The 18,038-nt window shown below is 46.4% G+C and overlaps 2 protein-coding genes across 2 annotated transcripts; one reads left to right on the top strand and one right to left on the bottom strand.

Moving 5' to 3' along the window:
• The first annotated feature begins 1,937 nt into the window (after positions 1 to 1,937).
• On the top strand, positions 1,938 to 3,116 carry LOC125380025 (keratin-associated protein 10-10-like). The gene has a single exon (XM_048395996.1). The coding sequence runs from the start codon at positions 1,938 to 1,940 to the stop codon at positions 3,114 to 3,116; it is 1,179 nt and encodes a 392-aa protein (XP_048251953.1).
• A 3,509-nt stretch (positions 3,117 to 6,625) lies between these two features.
• Positions 6,626 to 10,937, bottom strand: LOC125380023 (putative uncharacterized protein DDB_G0282133). Its single transcript, XM_048395995.1, has 5 exons — positions 10,860 to 10,937; positions 9,903 to 10,273; positions 8,087 to 9,523; positions 7,666 to 8,052; positions 6,626 to 7,469 (listed from the first exon to the last, which is right to left on the bottom strand). The coding sequence occupies exons 1-5, from the start codon at positions 10,935 to 10,937 to the stop codon at positions 6,626 to 6,628; spliced, it is 3,117 nt and encodes a 1,038-aa protein (XP_048251952.1).
• Positions 10,938 to 18,038: the final 7,101 nt, after the last annotated feature.

Here is an 18,038-nt window from a genome sequence, read left to right as displayed (position 1 = left end):
AATTTTGTAATACATTTGTTGATTGTATACCACTTGTTGGTTTCACACTTGGTTCTTTTACGTACAGATTTATGGGTTAACATATTGTTTCAATTTAGGAATCGACACGTAAAAGTTCAGTTTCAGATATAGTATAATGTGTCAAATTAGTCGTATGAGCAGATTCGCCTTCAACCATGACTAAGGGTGTCAAACGTTTGTAGGGTAAGCTCTGTCATAAATCATGGATTATCTGCAGTAACAGATTGATGCGCTGTGTCAAGCATTGCGGAAATCGGTTGCTTTTGATATGATGTGTGTCAATTTCAGCTACAAACTGTGACCTAAACCCAAAAGTCAAATAAGTTTATTCATGTTTTTTTGTAGATCTATAAATAGTTCAATAAAATGTCCGTAGAGGGTACTTCATCTTTACTGGGGTACAGTAAATATTTTTCAAAAGATATCTCTATCATAATTTGAGTAGTCTTAATGTACAAGAAGATTTCTTTATCACGGTATATTATCCTTATTGAAATACAAATCCATCAAATATTCGAACCTTTAGGAGAACATCATAAAGTAATTAATTATGTGTCATATGAACAATCAATTGTTCCTACAAAACCTGTCACAATGTTCTTTTTTACATCAATCACGCACGGGATTTGTCGAGCAAGGTCCCCTTTTATGAAATAAAACTTTCAAAATGGGATAAATGTTTTTAATTTACTGCTTTTGTTGAAGAAAACGTGGATTACGTAGATAGTGTTAACGTCACATCATTTGTCTGGCTTGGTGACTTGTGATTGGCAGGATTGAACATAACCATCTCGTCGCGTTGGATGCGAGTTGCTGTGAAATGCAGTATATCACTTGTAGAGTCACTGTCACTGGGGGCGATTTAAAGAAGGTGTGGGGAGGGGGCATTGAATTTCGTATGGAAACTAGATATTTTTTCAGCTATACCCGCAGAACCAGATCTGTTTTTACTTTTAACCTAATCTTGCAACAATATGGCTGACAAATTCTTTTTGTTAAACCTGATCTTCACATAATCATTTGTTTATATGTTTCAAACATTTTCTGTGACAATTTATATTTTTGGATAAAATGCCAGACTTGATATATTTTCCGCTATACAAGCAAAACCAGATGTTTTTTCATAACTGAAACTTGTAACAGTGTATTATTGTCCCTAAGTGTCATTTGAGCAAGTATTTTGTTGATCCAATTTTCTTGTGTTGCACACCCAGTAGGACCACGGGGAACTGGGAGCAGGGCTTGTTCTCACTCTGTCGGCAGGTATTGTTCGGAACTATATTTCACCAGACCGAGAACAATAGGTATCAAACTCCAGGCAATGGGTATTAAGACTATAGTGGATCAGGACTAGACTCACACCAGTCCCCCGGAAGAGTGAACACGTTTGCCTTGACATAAATCACATGCAAATATATAAATGAATAAGGTATAAAATGAAAACATTATGAGCACAATTTTATTAATTTTATTAATTTCACAAAATGAATAATGCACAATACTTTCAGTGTTCGGACTTCACATTACAACCCGACAAGGTGGGAAACAGCATCATTATTTTGAATCCTTTGTGGGAGGCGAGACAATCCAGTGATTGACATCATGACCATCGATCCACGCAATTGGGATAGATGACATGCATAAAGCAAGAGAGCGAGACTGACCACCCGATCCCGGTAGTCGCCTTTTTCGATAAGCATAGTCGCCTTTTACGACAAGCATGGGTTGCTGAAGACCTATTCTACCCTGGATCTTCAGGGGTCGTTTGGGTAAGTAATGGTGTGTAGCAATACAGTCTTTACTGCAACCTCAGAACCTCACTGGATGAAGGATGGCATTGCAGGGCTCCTCTGTGTCACCAGTCCTCTGTGTCACCAGTCCTCTGTGTCGCCAGTCCTCTGTGTCACCAGTCCTCTATGTCACCAGTCCTCTATGTCACCAGTCCTCTGTGTCACCAGTCCTCTATGTCACCAGTCCTCTATGTCACCAGTCCTCTGTGTCACCAGTCCTCTGTGTCACCAGTCCTCTATGTCACCAGTCCTCTCTGTCACCAGTCCTCTGTGTCACCAGTCCTCTATGTCACCAGTCCTCTATGTCACCAGTCCTCTGTGTCACCAGTCCTCTGTGTCACCAGTCCTCTATGTCACCAGTCCTCTGTGTCACCAGTCCTCTCTGGCACCAGTCCTCTATGTCACCAGTCCTCTGTGTCACCAGTCCTCTGTGTCACCAGTCCTCTATGTCACCAGTCCTCTGTGTCACCAGTCCTCTCTGGCACCAGTCCTCTATGTCACCAGTCCTCTGTGTCACCAGTCTTCTGTGTCACCAGTCCTCTATATCACCAGTCCTCTGTGTCACCAGTCCTCTGTGTCACCAGTCCTCTATGTCACCAGTCCTCTGTGTCACCAGTCCTCTGTGTCACCAGTCCTCTGTGTCACCAGTCCTCTATGTCACCAGTCCTCTATGTCACCAGTCCTCTGTGTCACCAGTCCTCTATGTCACCAGTCCTCTATGTCACCAGTCCTCTGTGTCACCAGTCCTCTATGTCACCAGTCCTCTATGTCACCAGTCCTCTGTGTCACCAGTCCTCTGTGTCACCAGTCCTCTATGTCACCAGTCCTCTGTGTCACCAGTCCTCTCTGGCACCAGTCCTCTATGTCACCAGTCCTCTGTGTCACCAGTCCTCTGTGTCACCAGTCTTCTGTGTCACCAGTCCTCTATATCACCAGTCCTCTGTGTCACCAGTCCTCTATGTCACCAGTCCTCTGTGTCACCAGTCCTCTATGTCACCAGTCCTCTGTGTCACCAGTCCTCTGTGTCACCAGTCCTCTATGTCACCAGTCCTCTGTGTCACCAGTCCTCTATGTCACCAGTCCTCTGTGTCACCAGTTCTCTGTGTCACCAGTCCTCTGTGTCACCAGTCCTCTGTGTCACCAGTCTTCTGTGTCACCAGTCCTCTATATCACCAGTCCTCTGTGTCACCAGTCCTCTGTGTCACCAGTCCTCTATGTCACCAGTCCTCTGTGTCACCAGTCCTCTATGTCACCAGTCCTCTGTGTCACCAGTCCTCTATGTCTGCCCACGGGGCGGTCGGGTAGCCTAGTGGTTAAAGCGTTCGCTCGTCACGCCGAAGATCCGGGTTCGATTCCCGACATGGGTACAATGTGTGAAGCCCATTTCTGGTGTCCCCCGCCGTGATATTGCTGGAATATTGCTAAAAGCGGCGCAAAACCATACTCACTCACTCACTCACTCACTTACTCACTCACTCACTCTGCCCACACGATCCTGTTACTGGGCCATATATTTAGGCATATTCACCTGTTATGTGGGACTTCGTTGGCGAAGAGGTAACCCTCAGATGACCCCTTCATTCGGCGATCAAACCCTAAACAATTACTTATATGATTTAGTATCGGAAATAAAAACATACTACTCAAAAGAAGTTAGGGATAGCCCTATTCTTTCATATTGCAATGGTTGACATGTCATGGCGTGCCATGTCATGTCCGATTCTTTCATATTACTATAATTAATCTGTCGTGGCGTGACAGACTAACTATAGTGATATGAAAGAATCCGCTGTTCTTGAACTGTTTTGAGTAGTATGTTATGTTGTCTTATACAAAGGACCTGAGAAAATATTTTCATTTTCATAAATTGGAGGAATCTAGACTTACCTTTGAAATCCCACTGACCCTCAAGCTAAAATAATGTTGTGAATGTTGAATGATTATGTTGCGAATGGGACTTCTCCCAGGAAGCGCTGCCTAGTCAACCATCAACAAAATCAACATTGACATTGAGATTGTGTCCCACATCTTTGGCTCGTTAAAGGACACAGTGGAATGCCTTGTTTTCAACTTGAGTCTTGCCATGCTTCTCAAGAGGATCATCAGACAAATCACGAAGAGTCTCCACGTTAATCAAACCACGCCCTCCCATTATGATTGATAAATATAAGCGAATATGTGTTAAGTGAAAATTATCTGCTTAGAATTAGGATATAAACACACTGTGTGTACAATGTAGATTTAACCGCGCTAAATTGAATTTGGAACCGAACGCGCAGCGTGAGGTTTCAAATGTTACATTTAGCGCGGTGAAATCTACAGGTAACCTAGCTCTACATTGAAAACACAGTATGTTTATCTCCATTCTACCATGACTAAATAAAACGCAAACTCTTTGGTGACAGCAAATATACTGAGTGAAGCGGCATGGGTTGAGTCCAGTGTTTTGAATGGGTTGTCGATCTAAATCACGGAATCACCGACAACAGCCTGTTAACAAAATAGGGCGGTGTATATGCTCAAGCAGTTTGTTTACAACACGCGACCATATGACAGGCATTGAAAGCATATAAGCAGGCCAACTTAGTAAGCTAACATGAGGTAGACATGCCTAAAGAAAACTAAGCAAGCTTTGCAAGACTTTCGTTCTACACATCACGTCACCATTGTGACGTCATATCGCTCACTGTGAAATCATAGGACGATTATGATTTCCTAATTACATGCTGATATTTAGTGGACTTCTGTCTGCATGATTCGCTGGGGTCATGAAAACACTGACTTTGATATTTCGTCGTGAGCCTGTGCAGGTGATGTAATGCCCCGTGGCACCCCGTGCTATTCTATTCTCTAAGAACCATGATAAGTTGCCCAGTCTGGCTCCACCGATTTTAATCTGCTGTCAGATCATCTTTAGTGTTTTTTTTAAAGATTATCGTTTGTCGCTACTGTGTGCCGAGACCTGTTTTAAGTCAGGACCCTACCCCAATTACCCGTTTGAGGCTAATCATATCCTATTGTAATTATTTGGTTATAGACTGTGTGTCCGTTTTCATACTCGTATCCTTGTTCACTCTTATAGCAACTATGTTGCTTTGTGACGAACTGTGTATATTTTTTTATTAATATAATCTCTCGTGATTCCTTCCCTAGATTGGTTTCATTGGCACTGTACGCTAGTCAGCGTACTCGCTTTGAATGAGCAAACACAGTAGGCTTCTTACATTGTGGTTGAAAGTGGCAAAACGTGAAAATGACTGCGAAATTGAATTTAAAAGGTGTGTAATTTCTGTTGCTTCGATAGAGTGTTAAGTAAGAATGCACATAACCCGGCTTACAATTTGTGTTAAGATTTGGTTGGGTGGTTTGTTGTTTAACGCCGCACTCAGCAATATTCCAGCTATATGACGGCGGTCTGTAAATAATCGAGCCTAGACCAGACAATCCAGTGATTGACATCATGAGCATCGATCCACGCAATTGGGATCGATGACCTGCATCAACCAAGTCAGCGAGCCTGACCACCCGATCCCGTGACAAGCATAGTCACCTTTTACGGCAAGCATGGGTTGCTGAAGACCTATTCTACCCCGGATAAGAGGCGACTAAAGGGATCGGGTGGTCAGGCCCGCTGACTTTGTTGATGCATGTCATCGATTCCAATTGCGTGAATCGATGCTCATGATGTCAATCACTGGACTGTCCGGTCTAGACTCGATTATTTACAGACCGCCGTCATATAGCTGGAATATTGCTGAGTGCGGCGTTAAACAACAAACAAACCAGCAAATAAAATGAATGCGCATACTTTCTTACATGAGCACACTGTCACAAGCAGATAAAGGCTTCACAAAGGTGCTAATGTTACCACACACACACACACACACACACACACACACACACACACACACACACACACACACACGTAAAGGACGTACTCGTTGTTCTTACAGACCCTGATACAAATATATATCAAATACAGCCCATGCAAGTCTATAATGTTTGGCAAGTCTAGATTACTGCAGTGTTGTCATGTACATGTTCATAACAATATTACTGTAACGAAATGAACATATGACTACAGCAATTAAATGTTTGTGAATGCCAGTGATGGGTGATAGGGTCCTTTACACGTGTCGTAAAATTCCAAGAAATTATAGCTCTGTCACTGGGCTCCCTTTTATTGTATTTTTATAAAGATAACTGAACAACTGTTTTTTCTGTACGATATGCTCATTTCAGAGACTAGATGTTAGTCTATCGTTGTTCTTATCAACGCATTTATTTTCGTCGGAAACCTTGTCCCAGACTGTACAGACCCTTTCACACCGCTTAAACCAGAGGACCAAATGCGTCAACTCTGGACAGTAGCTGTCTCTCAAATCTTACATTTCTCCATCATGAAGAGGAAGTCCGCTGACAAATGATATATTAGCACATTGTGGGTTTCTGGGCTGCTAGTTCACATAATTTCACTGTTATCTTACACTGCCTTGTTTATGTCGGCCTTGCCTGGCCTGGCCTGTATGGTGCTGTCAGGTGAAGGCCTGTACGCCATGTCGGGCGTCCGTTGTCTTGAAGTGTTCCGTCTGCTTTTCGTTTGCATGGCAGTGATCGTTCCGTCGTTCGGTCTTTCTGGGAGTGTTTTATCCTTTATATATTGTCTGGAAGTGTTCCGTCTGCTTTTCGTTTCCATGGCAGTGATCCGTCCGTCTTTCTTTCATTCTGGGAGTTTTTTATCCGATAGACTTCCGTTCCGTCTCTCTGACAGTGTGCTATCGGAAAGAGTTCTGTATCTTTTGTTTATCAGCTTTCTATCGGACGGTATTCTGTTTGTCAGCGTTTTGGCTGGTGTTGTTCTGTTTGTCAGTGTTCTCCCGGGTGGTGTTCTGTTTGTCAGCGTTCTGGCTGGTGTTGTTCTGTTTGTCAGCGTTCTGGCTGGTGGTGTTCTGTTTGTCAGTGTTCTCCCGGGTGGTGTGCTGTTTGTCAGTGTTCTGGCTGGTGTTGTTCTGTTTGTCAGCGTTCTCCCGGACGGTATTCTGTTTGTCAGTGTTCTCCCGGGTTATGTTCTGTTTTTCAGCGTTCTGGCTGGTGGTGTTCTGTTTGTCAGCGTTCTGGCTGGTGGTGTTCTGTTTGTCAGTGTTCTCCCGGTTTATGTTCTGTTTGTCAGCGTTCTGGTTGGTGGTGTTCTGTTTGTCAGCGTTCTGGCTGGTGTTGTTCTGCTTGTCAGCGTTCTGGCTGGTGTTGTTCTGCTTGTCAGCGTTCTGGCTGGTGTTGTTCTGTTTGTCAGTGTTCTGGCTAGTGGTGTTCTGTTTGTCAGTGTTCTGGCTGGTGTTGTTCTGTTTGTCAGCGTTCTGGCTAGTGTTGTTCTGTTTGTCAGTGTTCTCCCGGGTGATGTTCTGTTTGTCAGTGTTCTCCCGGGTGTTGTTCTGTTTGTCAGCGTTCTGGCTGGTGGTGTTCTGTTTGTCAGTGTTCTCCCGGGTGATGTTCTGTTTGTCAGCGTTCTGGCTAGTGGTGTTCTGTTTGTCAGTGTTCTCCCGGGTGATGTTCTGTTTGTCAGTGTTCTCCCGGGCGGTGTTCTGTTTGTCAGTGTTCTCCCGGGCAGTGTTCTGTTTGTCAGTGTTCTCCCGTGTGATGTTCTGTTTGTCAGCGTTCTGGCTGGTGGTGTTCTGTTTGTCAGTGTTCTGGCTGGTGGTGTTCTGTTTGTCAGCGTTCTGGCTGGTGGTGTTCTGTTTGTCAGCGTTCTGGCTGGTGGTGTTCTGTTTGTCAGTGTTCTCCCGGTTTATGTTCTGTTTGTCAGCGTTCTGGTTGGTGATGTTTCTGTTTGTCAGTGTTCTGGCTGGTGTTGTTCTGCTTGTCAGCGTTCTGGCTGGTGTTGTTCTGTTTGTCAGTGTTCTCCCGGGTGATGTTCTGTTTGTCAGCGTTCTGGCTAGTGGTGTTCTGTTTGTCAGTGTTCTCCCGGGTGGTGTTCTGTTTGTCAGTGTTCTCCCGGATGGTGTTCTGTTTGTCAGTGTTCTCCCGGGTGATGTTCTGTTTGTCAGTGTTCTCCCGGGCGGTGTTCTGTTTGTCAGTGTTCTCCCGGGCGGTGTTCTCTTTGTCAGCGTTCTGGCTGGTGTTGTTCTGTTTGTCAGCGTTCTGGCTGGTGGTGTTCTGTTTGTCAGCGTTCTGGCTGGTGGTGTTCTGTTTGTCAGTGTTCTCCCGGTTTATGTTCTGTTTGTCAGCGTTCTGGTTGGTGGTGTTTCTGTTTGTCAGCGTTCTGGCTGGTGTTGTTCTGCTTGTCAGCGTTCTGGCTGGTGTTGTTCTGTTTGTCAGTGTTCTCCCGGGTGATGTTCTGTTTGTCAGCGTTCTGGCTAGTGGTGTTCTGTTTGTCAGTGTTCTCCCGGGTGATGTTCTGTTTGTCAGTGTTCTCCCGGATGGTGTTCTGTTTGTCAGTGTTCTCCCGGGTGATGTTCTGTTTGTCAGTGTTCTCGCGGGCGGTGTTCTGTTTGTCAGTGTTCTCCCGGGCGGTGTTCTCTTTGTCAGCGTTCTGGCTGGTGTTGTTCTGTTTGTCAGCGTTCTGGCTGGTGTTGTTCTGTTTGTCAGCGTTCTGGCTGGTGGTGTTCTGTTTGTTAGCGTTCTGGCTGGTGGTGTTCTGCTTGTCAGCGTTCTGGCTGATGTTGTTCTGTTTGTCAGCGTTCTGGCTGGTGATGTTCTGTTTGTCAGCGTTCTGGCTGGTGTTGTTCTGTTTGTCAGTGTTCTCCCGGGTGATGTTCTGTTTGTCAGCGTTCTGGCTAGTGGTGTTCTGTTTGTCAGTGTTCTCCCGGGTGATGTTCTGTTTGTCAGTGTTCTCCCGGGTGATGTTCTGTTTGTCAGTGTTCTCCCGGGCGGTGTTCTGTTTGTCAGTGTTCTCCCGGGCGGTGTTCTCTTTGTCAGCGTTCTGGCTGGTGTTGTTCTGTTTGTCAGCGTTCTGGCTGGTGTTGTTCTGTTTGTCAGCGTTCTGGCTGGCGGTGTTCTGTTTGTCAACATTCTGGCTGGTGTTGTTCTGCTTGTCAGCGTTCTCCCGTGTGATGTTTTGTTTGTCAGTGTTCTGGCTGGTGATGTTCTGTTTGTCAGCGTTCTGGCTGGTGTTGTTCTGTTTGTCAGTGTTCTCCCGGGCGGAGTTTTGTTTGCCAGTGTTCTCCCGGGTGGTGTTCTGTTTGTCAGCGTTCTGGCTGGTGTTGTTCTGTTTGTCAGCGTTCTGGCTGGTGTTGTTCTGTTTGTCAACATTCTGGCTGGTGTTGTTCTGTTTGTCAGCGTTCTCCCGTGTGTTGTTCTGTTTGTCAGTGTTCTGGCTGGTGTTGTTCTGTTTGTCAACATTCTGGCTGGTGATGTTCTGTTTGTCAGCGTTCTGGCTGGTGTTGTTCTGTTTGTCAGCGTTCTGGCTGGTGTTGTTCTGTTTGTCAACATTCTGGCTGGTGTTGTTCTGTTTGTCAGTGTTCTGGCTGGTGTTGTTCTGTTTGTCAGCGTTCTGGCTGGTGTTGTTCTGTTTGTCAGCGTTCTCCCGTGTGTTGTTCTGTTTGTCAGCGTTCTGGCTGGTGGTGTTCTGTTTTCTCAGCGTTCTGGCTGGTGTTGTTCTGTTTGTCAGCGTTCTGGCTGGTGTTGTTCTGTTTGTCAGCGTTCTGGCTGGTGATGTTCTGTTTGTCAGCGTTCTGGCTGGTGTTGTTCTGTTTGTCAGTGTTCTCCCTGGTGATGTTCTGTTTGTCAGCCTTATGGTTAGTGATGTTCTGTTTTTCAGTGTTCTCCCGGGCGGTGTTCTGTTTGTCAGCGTTCTGGCTGGTGGTGTTCTGTTTGTCAGCGTTCTGGCTGGTGGTGTTCTGTTTGTCAGTGTTCTCCCGGGTGATGTTCTGTTTGTCAACGTTCTGGCTGGCGGTATTTTGTTTGTCAGTGTTCTGGCTGATGTTTCTCTGTTTGTCAACGTTCTGGCTGGCGGTGTTCTATTTGTCAACGTTCTGGCTGGTGTTGTTCTGTTTGTAAACGTTCTGCCTGGCGATGTTCTATTTGTCAACGTTCTGCCTGGCGGTGTTCTATTTGTCAACGTTCTGGCTGGTGGTTTTCTGTTTGTCAGTGTTCTGCCTGGGGGTGTTTTGTTTGTCAGCGTTCTGGCTGGTGTTGTTCTGTTTGTCAGCGTTCTGGCTGGTGTTGTTCTGTTTGTCAACATTCTGGCTGGTGATGTTCTGTTTGTCAGCGTTCTGGCTGGTGTTGTTCTGTTTGTCAGCGTTCTGGCTGGTGTTGTTCTGTTTGTCAACATTCTGGCTGGTGATGTTCTGTTTGTCAGCGTTCTGGCTGGTGTTGTTCTGTTTGTCAACATTCTGGCTGGTGGTTTTCTGTTTGTCAGTGTTCTGCCTGGGGGTGTTTTGTTTGTCAGCGTTCTGGCTGGTGTTGTTCTGTTTGTCAGCGTTCTGGCTGGTGTTGTTCTGTTTGTCAACATTCTGGCTGGTGATGTTCTGTTTGTAAACGTTCTCGGGCAATGTTGTGTTTCTCAGTAATCTGTCGGGCGGTGTTTTGTTTTTAAGCAGTAGGACTCTTGAAAATCCGGATAGAGAATATGTCTTCAGCAACCCATGCTTACCGTAAAAGGAGACCATGCTTGTCGTAAGAGGCGACTAACGGAATCGGGTGGTCAGGCTCGCCGACTTGGTTGGTGCATGTCATCTTATCCCAATTGCGTAGATCGATGCTCATGATTTCAATCACTGGATTGTCTGGTCCAGATTCGATTACTTACAGACCGCCGTCATATAGCTTAAATACTGAATGCCGCGTTAAACAACAAACAAACAAGCAAACAATCGTCTATACATTCCACCGACAAGAATAATAATGTATCCCTTTGATGTGAGACCAAATATTGTACTCGGATTAACACGGAGTGATTGAATGATGAATATATGTTGATTTCACACTGGTGGCTATTTCATTTACTTAAAACTATGTATCCCCTCTTAGTAATGATCAAAATGGATATTAAACTAATTAAATTTGGAAAACCAAACACATCGTCAATTAAACAACGTGTTGCCGTTTACTGACATTCATGATGTTCACGACTCGACATTGCAGGTTACGGAAAGGTGTGACGAACAGTGTACCTTCATGCCCCTCCGTCATCTCCGTCCGCACAGCGTCACTGATGAACCTTACAACTTCAGACAGACAGACAGACAGACACAGACACAGACACAGACAGACAGACACAGACACAGACAGACAGACAAACAGACTTTCGCCTTCGGCAAGTGACTTTGTTCAAAATGTGTCTGTTCATCCAGCAGTGCATGGGTACCTGGTAGGGTGGCATGGTAATGTGGCATTAATTAATTAATTAATTAATTTATTCATTCATTCATTCATTCATTCATTCATTCATTCATTCATTCATTCATTCATTCATTCATTCATTCATTCAGACAGACAGACAGACAGACAGACAGACAGACAGACAGACGGTACAAATGAGGTGACATAATAATTTGCCACGTGGAATAGTTGCAGGAAATAGTAAACTAGGCTCTGTATAAAAGAAACACAAGATTTAGAAAAAAATGCTTATGTCAACTTCTTTATTGTGAGGTACACAACGTTTCAGAGTATATCCTTACTCGTTCATCAGGTGAATGTCCTAAGTCTTCACCTGATGAAGGAGTAAGTATATACATGTACTCCGAAACGTTGTGTTGCTCATAATAAAGAAGTTGACACCAATAAATTCTCTTCCTTTGAGTGAATATAGTTAACATCCTTCGAATTTAGAACATTGATCAACTTATGCCCTTGAGCAGCACGAACCAGGACATTTGTCCATTGCACTGTACAAAGCAACACATTTCATGATGTTCACGACACATGGGGCAATAACTCCATATGTGAGACTAACGCCTGTTGCTTCTCTCTGTCTCTGTCAGACACAAGCCTGACACATGTCGGTCTGACGCATTCTGTCATGACTACACGCAACTTGCAGGTAGATGACATGGCTATATCCAATCTTCATTACTTCTATGTGTCTAAAAGAGGCATTTTAAATAGAATAACCTGTTCATGTATTTGGAAATAGCATTAGAAATGGCACTTGAGTGATTTATGAAATTTATGAAGTTGAGTGAATGAAATCCCCTCTTAATTATTCCAAGAAATGACAAGAAAGTGTGGTTTTGTCTGTCCCCTGCTTGATTTATGATGTTACCCGAACGACTTGTGTGATGTTACCCGAACGACTTGGGCTCGTATATCATTTTTATTGTTTTACGCCGCTTTTGTCAATATTCAGACAACATCTCGGCGGGGACACCGAAAATGAGCCTCGTACAATGTTTCCATGTTGGAATCCAAGTCGGGTTTCGGCGTGACGAGCGGACGCTTTAACCATTAGGCTACCCCACCGCCAGAGACTTGATAAGTTTACATTTAACATAAACATATCACGCTGTTCAACCGCATTTGTGAAGATGTCAAGCCCTAATATTGTAATCAACATCATATGTTGTATACAACCTCATAAAGACGCGGGCAACACATTTCTCTGTCCTTAGTCAACCAACCACCCAGTCATACCTCACACTGTCCTTAGTCAACCAACCACCCCAGTCACACCTCACACTGTCCATAGTCAACCAACCACCCCAGTCATACCTCACACTGTCCTTAGTCAACCAACCACCCCAGTCATACCTCACACTGTCCTTAGTCAACCAACCACCCCAGTCATACCTCACACTGTCCTTAGTCAACCGACCACCCCAGTCATACCTCACCCTCTCCATAGTCAACCAACCACCCCAGTCATACCTCACACTGTCCTTAGTCAACCAACCACCCCAGTCATACCTCACACTGTCAGTCAACCATCACTCCAGTCATACCTCACACTGTCCTTAGTCAACCAACCACCCCAGTCATACCTCACACTGTCCTTAGTCAACCAACCACCCCAGTCATACCTCACACTGTCCTTAGTCAACCAACCACCCCAGTCATACCTCACACTGCCCTTAGTCAATCAACCACCCCAGTCATACCTCACACTGTCCTTAGTCAACCAACCACCCCAGTCATACCTCACACTGTCCTTAGTCAATCAACCACCCCAGTCATACCTCACACTGTCCTTAGTCAACCAACCACCCCAGTCATACCTCACACTGTCAGTCAACCATCACTCCAGTCATACCTCACACTGTCCTTAGTCAACCAACCACCCCAGTCATACCTCACACTGTCCTTAGTCAACCAACCACCCCAGTCATACCTCACACTGTCCTTAGTCAACCAACCACCCCAGTCATACCTCACACTGCCCTTAGTCAATCAACCACCCCAGTCATACCTCACACTGTCCTTAGTCAACCAACCACCCCAGTCATACCTCACACTGCCCTTAGTCAATCAACCACCCCAGTCATACCTCACACTGTCCTTAGTCAACCAACCACCCCAGTCATACCTCACACTGTCCTTAGTCAACCAACCACCCCAGTCATACCTCACACTGTCCTTAGTCAACCAACCACCCCAGTCATACCTCACACTGCCCATAGTCAACCAACCACCCCAGTCATACCTCACACTGTCTGATTCAACCAACCACCCCAGTCATACCTCACACTGTCCATAGTCAACCAACCACCCCAGTCATACCTCACACTGTCCTTAGTCAACCAACCACCCCAGTCATACCTCACACTGCCCATAGTCAACCAACCACCCCAGTCATACCTCACACTGTCCTTAGTCAACCAACAACCCCAGTCATACCTCACACTGTCCTTAGTCAACCAACCACCCCAGTCATACCTCACACTGTCCATAGTCAACCAACCACCCCAGTCATACCTCACACTGTCCTTAGTCAACCAACCACCCCAGTCATACCTCACACTGTCCTTAGTCAACCAACAACCCCAGTCATACCTCACACTGTCCATAGTCAACCAACCACCCCAGTCATACCTCACACTGTCCATAGTCAACCAACCACCCCAGTCATACCTCACACTGTCCTTAGTCAACCAACCACCCCAGTCATACCTCACACTGTCCTTAGTCAACCAACCACCCCAGTCATACCTCACACTGCCCATAGTCAACCAACCACCCCAGTCATACCTCACACTGTCCTTAGTCAACCAACAACCCCAGTCATACCTCACACTGTCCTTAGTCAACCAACCACCCCAGTCATACCTCACACTGTCCATAGTCAACCAACCACCCCAGTCATACCTCACACTGTCCTTAGTCAACCAACCACCCCAGTCATACCTCACACTGTCCTTAGTCAACCAACCACCCCAGTCATACCTCACACTGCCCATAGTCAACCAACCACCCAGTCATACCTCACACTGCCCATGGTCAACCAACCACCCCAGTCATACCTCACACTGCCCATAGTCAACCAACCATCCCAGTCATACCTCACACTGTCCTTAGTCAACCAACCACCCCAGTCATACCTCACACTGTCCTTAGTCAACCAACCATCCCAGTCATACCTCAAACTGTCTTTTCTCAACCAACCACCCCAGTCATACTTAACACTGCCCATAGTCAACCAACCAGCCCAGTCATACCTCACACTGTCCTTAGTCAACCAACCACCCCAGTCATACCTCACACTGCCCATAGTCAACCAACCAGCCCAGTCATACCTCACACTGTCCTTAGTCAACCAACCACCCCAGTCATACCTCACACTGCCCATAGTCAACCAACCAGCCCAGTCATACCTCACACTGTCCTTAGTCAACCAACCACCCCAGTCATACCTCACACTGCCCATAGTCAACCAACCATCCCAGTCATACCTCAAACTGCCCATAGTCAACCAACCACCCCAGTCATACCTCACACTGTCCATAGTCAACCAACCAGCCCAGTCATACCTCACCCTCTCCATAGTCAACCAACCACCCCAGTCATACCTCACACTGTCTTTTCTCAACCAACAACCCAGTCATACCTAACACTGTCCTTAGTCAACCAACCACCCCAGTCATACCTCACACTGTCCTTAGTCAACCAACCACCCCAGTCATACCTCACACTGTCCTTAGTCAACCAACCACCCCAGTCATACCTCACACTGTCTTTTCTCAACCAACCAACCCAGTCATACCTAACACTGTCCTTAGTCAACCAACCACCCCAGTCATACCTCACACTGTCCTTAGTCAACCAACAACCCCTGTCATACCCAACACTGTCAGTCAACCAACCTCCCCAGTCATACCTCACACTGTCCTTAGTCAACCAACCACCCCAGTCATACCTCACACTGTCCTTAGTCAACTAACCACCCCAGTCATACCTCACACTGTCGATAGTCAACTAACCACCCCAGTCATACCTCACACTGTCCATAGTCAACCAATCAATCCAGTCATACCTCACACTGTCCACAGTCAACCAACAACCCACTGTCCTTAGTCAACCAACCACCCCAGTCATACCTCACACAGTCCATAGTCAACCAATCAATCCACTCATACCTCACACTGTCCACAGTCAACCAACCACCCCAGTCATACCTCACACTGTCCACAGTCAACCAACCACCCCAGTCATACCTCACACTGTCAACAGTCAACCAACCACCCCAGTCATACCTCACACAGTCCACAGTCAACCAACCACCCCAGTCATACCTCACACTGTCCATAGTCAACCAATCAATCCAGTCATACCTCACACTGTCAACAGTCAACCAACCACCCCAGTCATACCTCACACTGTCAACAGTCAACCAACCACCCCAGTCATACCTCACACTGTCCACAGTCAACCAACCACCCCAGTCATACCTCACACTGTCCTTAGTCAACCAACCACCCAAGTCATACCTCACACTGTCCACAGTCAACCAACCACCCAAGTCATACCTCACACTGTCCATAGTCAAACAACCACCCCAGTCATACCTCACACTGTCTTTACTCAACCAACCGCCCCAATCGTACCTGACACTGTCCATAGTCAAACAACCACCCCAGTCATACCTCACACTGTCTTTACTCAACCAACCTCCCCAATCGTACCTGACACTGTCCATAGTCAACCAACCACCCCAGTCACATCTCACACTGTCCATAGTCAACCAATATGTTGACATATATATCAATAGCAAACTTCCCAAGCTGATCAGTATTCACATTAATCAAGGCAACGACTGCACTGGTGTATCGTGTAATGCAACATACATGTTATGGTTGTTTATCTCTTCTGTCATATGTCCGCACAAAGAGTGTAATGGATATTAAAATGCAAAGACACAGTGGTCCGTCAGATTAAATGATGCATACTAATAGGTGATGGTGTGTTCCTACCAAGTGAGCTAATGTTACACTCCGTTGCCTGGCGACGGTACCGACAGGGTGCACATGCTGAGTGAGTGAGTGAGTACGCATGCTGTATATGTATGCCTTTTTTGCATACACACATATCTGTCACCTCCAGCCATAACACTATCCACCAATCCATGTTTTGTCAGAGCATAAATCTTACTGGAGCCTCCACGCGTCCGGGAGTCAAAGTCGGAACAGATTTCAAGATGAAGAGAATATATATATAATCTCCTAAATGTCACATTCAAGCTGTAGATTCCATGCGGAAATGTTGGCTAGCCGTGGATATTCTTGTCTGTGAAAAACTGCATGAGCACCTCCACACAGTCTGGAGGAAACCTGGTAAGATGCAGTGAAAGTCGAGCCGACGATCAGAAGCGGTACTCTTAAAACACAGCATAACTCACAGCATAACTCGATAAGACTGCGATCAGACGGAAGGGGGAATATGAGTGAGTGAGTGTGTGAGTGAGTGTGTGGATGTTTGAGTGAGTGAGTGAGTGGACGGTTGTGTAAGAGAGTGAGTGGGAGAGTGAGTGGGTGAGTGAGTGATTAAGTCAGTGAGTGAGTGTGTAGATGGTTGAGTGAGTGGGAGGGTGAGTGAGTGAGTGAGTGTGTGGATGGTTGAGTGAGTGGGAGGGTGAGTGGACGGTTGAGTGAGTGAGTGAGTGAGTGGGAGGCGTTGAGTGAGTGAGTGTGTGGATGGTTGAGTGAGTGAGTAAGTGAATGGGAGGATGAGTGGGTGGTGTTAAGTGAGTGAGTAAGTGAGTGGGAGGGTGAGTGGACGGCTGAGTGAGTGAGTGAGTGAGAGGGAGGCGTTGAGTGAGTGAGTGTGTGGATGGTTGAGTGAGTGAGTAAGTGAATGAGAGGATTAGTGGGTGGTGTTAAGTGAGTGAGTAAGTGAGTGGGAGGGTGAGTGGACGGCTGAGTGAGTGAGTGAGTGGGGGGCGTTGAATGAGTGAGTGTGTGGATGGTTGAGTGAGTGAGTAAGTGAATGGGAGGATGAGTGGGTGGTGTTAAGTGACTGAGTAAGTGAGCGGGAGGGTGAGTGGACGGCTGAGTGAGCGTGGATGGTTGAGTGGATGGTGAGTGGGAGGGTGAGTTGGTGGCTTTGAGTGAGTGAGTGAGTAAGTGGGTGGGTGTGTGGGTGGGTGAGTGAGTGTGGATGGTTGAGTGGGTAGTGAGTGGGAGGGTGAGTGGATGACGTTGAGTGAGTGAGTGGACGGTTGAGTGAGTTGGAGGGTGAGGTGAAATGGGGTGAGTGGACGGCTGAGTGAGTGAGTAAGTGGGTGGGTGAGTGGACGGCTGAGTGAGCGTGGATGGTTGAGTGGATGGTGAGTGGGAGGGTGAGTTGGTGGCTTTGAGTGAGTGAGTGAGTAAGTGGGTGGGTGTGTGGGTGGGTGAGTGAGTGTGAATGGTTGAGTGGGTAGTGAGTGGGAGGGTGAGTGGGTGACGTTGAGTGAGTGAGTGAGTAAGTGGGTGGGTGAGTGAGTGTGGATGGTTGAGTGGGAGGGTGAGTGGGTGACGTTGAGTGAGTGAGTGGACGGTTGAGTGAGTGGGAGGGTGAGTGGGTGACGTTGAGTGAGTGAGTGGACGGTTGAGTGAGTGGGAGGGTGAGGTGAAATGGGGTTTAACGTCCCACTTATGTAGCCGATTTATTGATGGTTGAGTGAGTAAGTAAGTGAGTGGGAGGGTGAGTTGGTGAGTGTGTGGATGGTTGAGTGAGTAAGCATGTGAGTGGGAGGGTGAGTGAGTGAGTGAGTGAGTGGTGAACCATGCCGTCGAGCCATAAACCCAGTCACACGATCCATGAAGTCATAATCTGAGAGGGTATAAAGTATGAAAAACCAATTATCACAATAAGGGCGAA

The sequence above is a fragment of the Haliotis rufescens genome, unplaced genomic scaffold (assembly GCF_023055435.1).
Source record: "Haliotis rufescens isolate VD_foot unplaced genomic scaffold, xgHalRufe1.0.p SCAF_15, whole genome shotgun sequence".
NCBI classification, from domain to species: domain Eukaryota; kingdom Metazoa; phylum Mollusca; class Gastropoda; order Lepetellida; family Haliotidae; genus Haliotis; species Haliotis rufescens.
This window is presented reverse-complemented; position numbering and strand designations above follow the sequence as displayed.